This window comes from Rhinoraja longicauda, chromosome 21 (assembly GCF_053455715.1).
Source record: "Rhinoraja longicauda isolate Sanriku21f chromosome 21, sRhiLon1.1, whole genome shotgun sequence".
NCBI lineage: Eukaryota > Metazoa > Chordata > Chondrichthyes > Rajiformes > Arhynchobatidae > Rhinoraja > Rhinoraja longicauda.
The window spans coordinates 18,930,856-18,940,910 of record NC_135973.1 but is presented as its reverse complement, the minus strand read 5'-3'; the positions used below and the strand labels follow the sequence as shown (position 1 = coordinate 18,940,910).

At 48.8% G+C, this 10,055-nt stretch overlaps 1 protein-coding gene across 1 annotated transcript in view; it reads right to left on the bottom strand.

Annotated features, from left to right (window-relative positions):
* Positions 1-186: 186 nt before the first annotated feature.
* The window catches only part of LOC144603989 (dynein axonemal assembly factor 8), a 45,366-nt gene continuing 35,497 nt past the window's right edge, over positions 187-10,055 (bottom strand). Inside the window, exons 26-32 of the mRNA XM_078417943.1 lie at positions 8,630-8,825; positions 7,928-8,022; positions 6,599-6,710; positions 5,231-5,442; positions 2,369-2,454; positions 1,740-1,809; positions 187-1,145 (exon numbers count right to left, since the gene is read on the bottom strand). Coding sequence (XP_078274069.1) covers positions 972-1,145; positions 1,740-1,809; positions 2,369-2,454; positions 5,231-5,442; positions 6,599-6,710; positions 7,928-8,022; positions 8,630-8,825 — 945 coding nt within the window. The 3' untranslated portion in view covers positions 187-971. The remainder of the gene's footprint in view (positions 1,146-1,739; positions 1,810-2,368; positions 2,455-5,230; positions 5,443-6,598; positions 6,711-7,927; positions 8,023-8,629; positions 8,826-10,055) is intronic.

The window sequence follows — 10,055 nt, the reverse complement described above, 5'->3', positions numbered from 1 at the left end:
TGTTAATAATTGTTCATGCAGTGAGTGGTGAATTTGTAATGGTCTCTTGTTGCTGGTACACTATCAGTGACAGGCTATGGATTCACCTCACTGCCTGTCCTCACCTCTCACGGAGAGAGACCAGGGGCCTGCACAGAATGAAGCGCGCACTGGATAAATGTACTTGCGTTTATTTTCTACCTGAGATGATGATACACGCAATGATACATTTACACCCAAGTATTTAATTTATATATAAGAGGACAGTAACATCCATGTTTCAGTTGGGCCATTAGTTGTAGGATTTTAAATGTAAAGCAAAATAAGCTTTGTACAATACAATGAAAGTGCAAGAACCGGATTGAGCTGTGAAATGGGTTGTGCTTCAAGGTGTGAGGCGGCTGTTGACTAATGGTATCTCAGCTGGTAATGCCCTCCACAGAGGCAGTGCCACTCTGTTCCCACCCTGCTCCTGTGTTGTCGCCCACTGTGTGCATTGAAGCCTTGGCTCGAGCTGAGGGAGAGAGTCCACCTCCCACCAACGGAGAGGCGGCTTTCATGATCCTGTCGTTGCTGAATCTCTCACGGGACTTTGCCTGAAGATGTTGACGGGATTCTTGTCTCTGCCCTTTCCCCAGATTAGCAGAATGCACAGGCGGCTCCATGTCTTAGTGTTTACAGGATAAACCCATTCATCACGTACAATGCAGGCGAGCAGCTGAAGCTGAGCATAGTGCAGCGGGAGGTTGTGAACACAGGCCAGCAGTAGTTGGGGAGAACATGTTTTACCACAGGCCTCACTGGGGAGAAGTGGTGGGAATGGCGAGGAGGGCAGGGGTCATATACAGCACAGTGAATAGGGGCAGACCCAGCGAACAAAGACCAGTTACTGTGTGCAGTCTCTCATTACCTGGTTTGTGAATGAGTACGGAATAATAAATATGGGGATTAAATTCAAATATGGAATAATTAGAAGTTTGAGGAGGCAGCTTCTAAACTGCTGTTGAGTTGAGCACTGGGGCAACTGTAGGAGGAGCAGGTATTGCAGGCTGGAGTCGTGGCAATGATGTTCCCGTGCCTGGCGCAGGTGCACAGTCTTGGAGAACAACCTGATGAATACTCTCAGGAGCCAGGGTGTCGAATAGACAGCTTAGCAACCGTTCCACCTGCTCAACACAAAACACAGTGACCAGTCACCCATTAACTCAGGACCTGAGACGTAAGGCGTGGTGCAGCGGATGGAGCTGCTGCCTCACAGCACCAGAATCCTGACCTTGGCTGCTCTCTGTGTGGAGTTTGCACGTTCTCCATGTGACCGCGTGGGTTTCCTCCAGGTGCTCAGGTTTCCTCCCACATCCCAAAGGGTTTGTAGGTTAATTGGCCCACTGTAAATTGCCCCTAGTGTGTAGGGAGTGGATGAGAAGGTGGGATAACATTGAACTAGTGTGAATGGCTGAAAGATGGTTGGCGTGGACTCAATGGCCCAAAGGGTGTGTTTGTGTGTGTATTTGTGTGTGTGTGTGAATGTGTAAAATTGAGTGAGTGTATGTGAGTGAGTGTGCGTATGTGAGTGAGTGTGCGTATGTGAGTGAGTGCGTATGTGAGAGAGGTGTGTGTGTATATGGGTGTGTGTATGTGAGTGAGAGGTGTGTGTGTATATGAGTGCGTATGTGAGTGAGTGTGCGTATGTGAGTGAGTACGTATGTGAGTGAGAGGTGTGTGTGTATATGAGGTGTGTGTACTGTTCGCCAAGTACTTGCCTGTAACTCAGTCTTTGGATACAGGAAATGTTGCAGGCGATCTTGGAGCTCCAGTTTATCCCAGTTGAGGCTGAAACACAGGACAGCTGATCTGTGAATGTTGAATCTTTCAAGCACCAAGGTAAAATACTGGATTTCTCTCTGACTCTGGTTGGGTGGGTTTTGAAGGGGAAGGGAAAGGATTGGAAGGGGCTGCCTTGGGCAATGAAAAAAAAAAATCATCAATTGGCAAGAAGTTGCCAAGGGCCAGTTTGTGGCGTGTTTGTGGCCGAGGGAAACACGGTGAAGGGCCAGCGAATTGGAACCAGATTGGACAGTGCAGTAAGAGTTTCAGGGCCCTGTCACTGCAGACAGGCGAAAGCCATGAGTCTGGGCAGAAACTCTTAACCTTGTTGCCAACGTTTCTGCGTCAAATCCAACATTGTCTCTACCTGACCAACAGGCAGTGAGAGATCGCTGAACATCAGCAGCATCAACACAAGAGGAATGGCCAGGACCTTCATCAGTGACAGATATCAACTTTGCTGCCGTTTCCACTTCTGCAACATCTCCTCTCCCAGTCACCCCGTAGAAATTAAACTTTTGTCGGATACACCACCAGAAGCTAAAGCTATGGCAGGGTTACTCACCTGTTCAGTAGTGTGCCAAAGCAGCAGACCCCATTATCTCTCTCTAGAGCCAGCATCAGGCAGGGACCGCTCGTGAGCAGTGAGCACTGAGGAACAATAAAAACAATAGATGGTTAGAACTAACCACGACCCCAATCCCAGCAACACTGAATTGAATTGAATTGAATAAATTTTATTAGCCAAGTATGTGTACATACAAGGAATTTGCCTTGGTCCTTTGCTCGCAAGGATAACAACACGATATACAGTATACAATTATAAATAAAACATTATAATTTAAACATGTGAAGAATAAATAAAATACCAGCGCAAAAGGAGGCTACAGACTTATGGTTGTTGAGTGGAGCTACTGCTCGTGGAAAAAAGCTGTTTTTATGTCGGGCCGTGGCGGTCTTATATCTGGCCGTTGACAGTCCGGAGTAGCCTCCCAGAGGGAAGTGCTTCGAAGAGTTTGTGGCCAGGGTGAGAGGGGTCAGAGATGATCTTGCCCACTCGCTTCCTGGCCCTTGCAGTGTACAGTCGTCAATGGGGGGAAGGTTGCAGCCAACAACCTTCTCGGCTGATCGAACGATGCGCTGCAGCCTCCGGATGTCGTGCTTGGTGGCTGAGCCAAACCAGACCATGATGGAGAAGGTGAGGACAGCCTCTATGATGGCAGTATAAAACTGGACCATCATTGCCTGTGGTAGATTGTGTTTTCTCAGCTGCTGCAGGAAGTACATCCTCAGTTGGGCCTATTTGACTGTGGAGCCGATGGTGGTCCCCATTTTAGGTCCCTGGGGATGATGGTTCCAAGGAACTTAAATGACTCCACAGACGTGACTGTGGTGTTGTTGATGGTGAGTGGGGGGAGGGGAGGGGGAGGGGGAGCTCTCCTAAAGTCTACAATCAATTCTACTGTCTTAAGAGCATTGAGCTCCAGGTTGTTGCGATGGCACCAGGATGCCAGCTGTGTTACTTCCTGTCTGTAGGCAGATTCCTCCCCATCCTGGATCAGTCTAATCAGGGTTGTGTTGTCCGCAAACTTTAGAAGCTTGACAGAGGAATCTGTGGAGATGCAGTCGTTGGTGTAGAGAGAGTAAAGGAGAGGGGAGAGTACGCAGCCTTGTGGTGCTCCTATGCTGAGGGTCTGCGGGTCCGAGATGTACTTTCCCTGCCTCACTTGCTGCTTCCTGTCTGTCAGGAAGTTGGTGACCCACTAACAGGGGTTCAGGCACAGTCAACTGGGAGAGTTTGGAGTGTAGTAGCTCTGGCACAATGGTGTTGAATGCAGAGCAAACATCCACAAACACCTTGTGGTCTAGGTGCTGGATGATGAAGTGCAGGCCTAGGTTGACTGCCTCATCCACTGATCTATTGGCATGGTATGCAAACTGCAGGGGGTCCAGCAGGGGGTTTGTGATATTTTTCAACTGGGCCAGCACATGTCTTTCAAGTGTCGTCATGATTATAGAGGTCAGTGCGACAGACCTGTAGTCATTAAGACCAGTAATCCTTGTCTTTTTGGGTGCAGGAACGACAGTGGAGACTTTGAAGCAGGCAGGGACAATGCAGGTTGCAGGGAGTGGTTGAAAATGACTGTGTAGACTGGTGCCAGTTGTTCGGCACAGAGCTTGAGGGTAGAGGGGGAAGCATTCTCCGGTCCTGGAGATTTCTGCTTTTCTGTTTCCTGAATAGCTTTTCCACCTCCTCAATTTCTATTGTTAGTGATGGAGAAGTGGCCAGACTGATGCTGGGCAGCAAGGAGGGGGTGTGTAGTGGACGAGGGCCCAGTCTTTGCAGACTGCAGTCAGGCTGTAAATGGGTGTGAAGTGGTGATTGGGGAGGGGGCACCGGGGGTTATGTTTCTGTCTATCAAACCTGCAGTAGAACTCGTTGGTCAGTTGACGATTGTCTAAGTTGTCCTCTTGTAGCTGGTGATTTCTTGCAAGCCCTTCCACACTGAAGATGGGTCATTAGCCGAGAACTTGCTCCTCAACATCTCAGAGTACCTTCCCTTGGCAGCTCTGATTCCTCTTCTCAGTTTGTACTTGGCCTGCCTGTGGAGGACTGCATCCCCATTGCTATAGGCCTCATTTTTAGACTGGCGGAGCTGCCTGAGTTCTGTTGTAAACCAAGGCTTGTCATTGTTGAACTTGATCAATGAAACAATGGGAAAGAAACTGTCCTCACAAAAGCTGACATATGATGTCATGGTGTCTGTATATTCATCGAGGCTTGCGGTTGCTTCCCTGAACACATTCCAAACAGTGCAGTCAAAGTGGGATTGCAGGTTTTCAATGCCCTTGCCGGTCCACTTTTTCCTTGTTCTGACCACAGGCTCAGCAGATTTTCTGCCTATGGGTCGGAATAAGGTGAACTGAACAATGATCAGAGAGTCCCAGAGCCGCACAGGGAACAGTTCTGCAGTAACTCAACAGGTCAAGCAGCATCTTTGGAGGACGTGGATAAGCACCGTTTTGGATCGGGACCCTTCTTCAGACTGAAGACCTGAAACGTCACTTGTCCATGTTCTCCAGAGATGCTGCCTGACCTGCTGAGCTACTCCAGCATTTTGTCTATTTTTTGTTAAGCAGCACCTGCAGGTGCCTGTGCCCTAATTTGTTTGGCAGCACACCCCTTGCAATCACCGAGTTTTCTTGCCGACACCAACTAACCAAGGGCACTGCCTCCTCTCCCCCCTGACCTGACTGCAATCCTGGACCAAGCCTACAGCTCATTGCAATGGGGCTGTTGCTCCCGTGTGCTGTCCGAACAGCTGCCGACCTGCACACAGACCCTTGTGCTGCTGACAGCTTGCTGACACTACCTGCCCTGGATCCCAGATCCCTGGATCTGCCGTGTCTGTGTAAGAGAGCTCACCGTGGCCACGCTGATGTCAGTGGAGAGGATCTCCGTCACATGTTGAGCCTGAGACTGGTCCAGCACGCCCATCCTGGCCCCCACCACCTGGAAGCCACAGCCCCCCAGCTGGTCCAGCACCTCGATGTAGGGGGGGTGGTGGCACTTGGCGATGAGGGGGGGAGCCAGCAGTAGGCACATGGTCTGGCGCAGAGCCGTGGGCAGCAGCAGGCCTGTCGGGGAGAGAGCAATGGAGAGGCCAGCGGTCAAACCAGGCGCAGTGACAGGTAAAGGAAGATCATCTGAAATATAACATTGCAGCCTCCAACACTCAGACCCAGTTACACACAGCAGCAGCGGCCCACATATAATCCCCAGCATTTCATTACAATCCCACTCACTCCTGGAACCAACTGGGAGCAGGCTAGAGCATCATAGAACATGTTTAGTGGGAGAACCAAATGCCTGGCTTTTCTGACCTACTTGAGGATTTTCCAGACACTGAAGAGCCTATAAGGATTCTGCGAAAATATCCCCTAAAAACAGTACCGGAACAGGCCCTGGAGCCCATGATGTCAGTGCCAAACATGATGCCGACCAACAGCCTGCACATAATCCATTCCCTACATATCCATATGCCTATCCAAAATTCTCTTAAACACCACTATCGTATCTGCCTCCACCATCACCAATGGCAGCACGTTCCAGGCCTTTACAACCCTCTGTGTAAATAAACCTGTCCCGCACATCTTTCTACTTCGCCCTCTCACCTTAAAGCTATCCCCTCTAGTATTTGATATTTTCATCCTGGAAAAAAGGTTCTGATTGTCTAACCTATTTATGCCTCCCATAATTTTATATACTTCTATCAGATCTCCCCTTAACCTCTGGTGTTCCAGACAAAACAATCCAAGTCCAACCTCACCCTGTAGCTGGAACCCCATAATCCAGACAGCATTCTTGTAAACTTCCACTGCACCCTCTCCAAAGCCTCCACATCCTTCCTCTAAAGAGGCAACCAAAACTGCACGTCATACACCAAATGCTGCCTAACCAAAGCTTTATAAAGCTGCATGATGACTTCCTGACTCTTAAACTCAAAGCCCAACCACAAATGCAAGCAAACACCTTCTCGACCACTCTATCTATTTGTGTTGCCACTTTCATGGTGTTTGCTCCTGTGACCGGGCGGACTGCGGCCCTGGCTGGCAAGCTGCTGTGAGCAGTGGTGTTGGTTGAGGTTAGGCTGATTTCTGAAGGCAACATCAGTAACCTGCGTGCAACGCAGTGAGCGCCTGTTTCAACTCTGCTGAAGCAACCTGTGTGCAGCCTGCAGCTGGCATGGGTAGTTTGTACATGTTCACGTACCAGAGATTTGGTAAAAACTACCTTGCTGCCTGTTCCCATCGGGTGCTTTGTAATGCCAGTGAGAAGACTTCACCAGCTTGCGTCTGGGGGGTACCTCAGGGCTGACGAGTTGGTCTTTAATATTGGTACCAATCTGCAAACCAAAATCAGAGTGAGAGCCATGCATTCAAAATGGCAGTGAAGGTAAAGGAGTTGCCCTGAAGCAGAGACCTGGGAAACGCCTCCTCGTCTCTGTAACCTGCCCAACCCTGCAATACCAAGTCCACAGCACTCCTCTATAATCACTCCCATATTGGTGACTGTGCCTTCAGCTGTCGAGCCTTAGGTTGTAGACACCCCTCTCTCAATCTCTCGCTCTCCAAATCCCCCCCCATCTGGTTTGGTCTCAAGGTATGTTTGATCCTCTGTGTGGGAAGAGTAACCCAAGGAAACCTCTCCTCTCCTGATCAAGAGTTCACCTTCCTCCTCATTCAAAATATTTTAAAACCCTTGTTTTTCCTGCCCATTTTTTGTCTTTTCTCAGGGTAGGGAATCCCTTATCAGAGTAGGGGAATCATAAACTAGAGTGGCCAGGTTTCTAGTGAAAAGGGAGAGATTTGATGGGATATAAAATTATGAGGGGAATAGATTGGGTGAATGAACATAGTCTTTTCCCCACGGTAGGGGAATCAAGAACTAGGGGACATAAGTTTAAGGTGAGAGGGGCAAAATTTAATAAGAACCTCAGGGGCAATCTTTTCATGCAGAGTGGTGGTTTAGGGAACGAGGTGACAGAGGAAGTAGTTGATACAGGTACAATGACAGCATTTGAAAGACATTTAGATTGGTTTATTTATAGGTAATCGTTTACAGGAGATATGGGCTAAAAGCAGGCCAATAGGAACAGCTCAGCTCAGGGAGACTACTTGGTCAGCATGGACGAGTTGGGCCGAAGGGCCTGTTTGGTGCTGTATAACTCTACTCCATGAACAAACTTCCAAAGAATAATTTCTATCTTAAACAGGAAAGCTTTTCAATTGTATTCCTTCCAGCTTTGCCCTGCCAGGTACGGTGTGGTCACAATCCCCCAACCACTGCAGACGGAGATCGGGAGTGTGGGTGGATCCTGGCCCCTTGGCCTCAGACGTGCACTGTGGGGCATGTCTGCTGGAGAGGCCAGAACATGGAGTGCCAATGCTGGGTACCCTGGACTCATCCCCAACAAGCTCAGACACCGAGCCCAAGGTCATCTCCCGTCCTTTAGTGTCACGTGGCGTTACACAGAGCATGACTGCGGGATCTAACGCAACACAGATACACTTCACAATGGGGCATGCCTGCACGTTTCTTCCAGAGAATTGTCTGGATTACCTTCTCTGCCTTCATCATTGGTGACTCCTCACAACAAACCCCTTCAGGAAAGCAAGCCTTCACATCCCGGACGGCATTTGCAAAGGATGAGGAACCTGTGAGGAGAGAATCAGATATAAAGTAGGAGCAGGAGGAGCCATCTATACCCTCTTGTAGCTCCCATGATTATACTGTAACTTCAAGTCTGCATTCTGTATTATCTACGTCTGGTATCGATCTACATCATCCATCAAAATATTCAAAGACTCACTTCCTTTGAGCAACAGAATTATAAAAGACTCAGCCCACTAAAGAAAAAAAAATTCACCTCATCTCAGTATTAAATGGGCAACCCATTATTTTAGTGGGACAAGAGACTGCAGATGCTAGAATCATGAGCAAAATACAGTCCTGGAGGAACAGCGGACCAGGCAGCATCTGTAGAGGGAATGGACAGATGACGTTTTGGATTGGGATCCTTCTTCAGATTGTTTTTCCAACATGGGCCAGATTGTCCTTTTAGTAAGGATAGCTCTGCCTAATGGACGGTAAGTCTGACTAGTTAGCTGAAGTTTTAAAGAATTGTCTCAGATTACAGTGTGTACATTGGAAGGCAGAACTGTCACTGGGAAATCCCAGACTACAGATGTCGAGTTTATTTGTTCATGGCGAAATCGCTGCAGCCAGCTAAAGTGCCAGGCATTAATTAGCTAAGTGACTTACCATAGAAACCATTGTGGACCAGGTCTGTACCCCAGTGAGCCCGTAAAAGGAACTGGTCCAGATCTCTAGCCTGCTGAGGATCTTCGGGGCCAAGCAAGTCAAGCAGCTTCTTCACAGCATTATCTCGCTCAACACACAAAATGACCGAGGGAGCAGAGACCAGTGAATCAATGCTGGATTTCACCAGCGCTGGGTCCTGGAAATACAGAACAGTTAGCGCTGGTCATGAATTCATCGGCCAGCAGGTGTCAGTGCTGAGCCACAGATCACCTTGATCATTCTATAGGCATAAAACTCCAGTAGTTAATTCCAACCAACATACAGTTATTATACACTAACATCTTGCTGATGCAATTGAATGCATTGTTTGAACGGTCAACGTTACTCAGTTAGCCCTCAGTTAGTACAGCTTTTTGAAGGAGATATTGGAAGCGACACAAAGAACTGCAGAGGCGAAGCACAAAGTGCTGGAGCAACTCAGCGGGTCAACAGCATCTGTGGAGGGTATGGATCAGTGACATTTCAGGTGAGAACCCTTCTTCAGATGGGGAAACCTCTTCTGCCCAAAGGAGAGAAGATTCCACGCCACTTTTGAAGAGTGGTCCCCTGGCCAACGTTCACGCCTCAACAGGAGACTGGAAATTCAGGGGACTGTACTTTACTGCGAGTGATAAACAAACCCCAGGAGCTGATCCTGAGGCCCCCGCACAGTGGCACCCCTAACCCCACACTTTGTCAACGAGGAGGAATGGTGGGAGGTCAGGGGGTGGATCTGAGGCATCAGGAATAGCCAGAATAATGCCGAAATCCTGGGGCTGTTGGCAAGTAGCAATCAGGCTCCTGGACAAAGGGGAGGGAAATGCTGGAACCAGGAAAAATCAATTCGATTTGCTGAAATCACATTAGGATAGTGGATACGAACAAATGGTGACAATAAAGTTGATTCGGAAGAGTGAAGGTGCAGAGTGAGGTTGAAAGACCCATATCTTTGGGACAGGCAGCATATCCCGATCAGTGAAGATCCAGGGATTGCCAATACACAACATCAGAGACCTGGATCTGATGCTGACCTCGGGTGCTGTCTGTGTGGAGTTTGCATGATCTCCCTGTGACTGCGTGGCTACTCCGGTTTCCTCCCACGTCAAAAAGACGAGCGGGTTTGTCGGTTTTGGCCCAAGTGTGTAGGGAGTAGATGCGAAAGTGGGATAACATAGAACTAGTGTGAACGGGTGATCGATGGTCAGCTTGGACTCGGTGGATATGGTCTATCTCCATGCCATATCTTTAAACTAAATTAAACTAAATCCATTTATTCACAAAATGCTGGAGTAACTCAGCAGGTCAGGCAGCATCTCGGGAGAGAAGGAATGGGTGACGTTTCGGGTCGAGACCCTTCTTCAGACTGATGTCAGGGGGGCGGGACAAA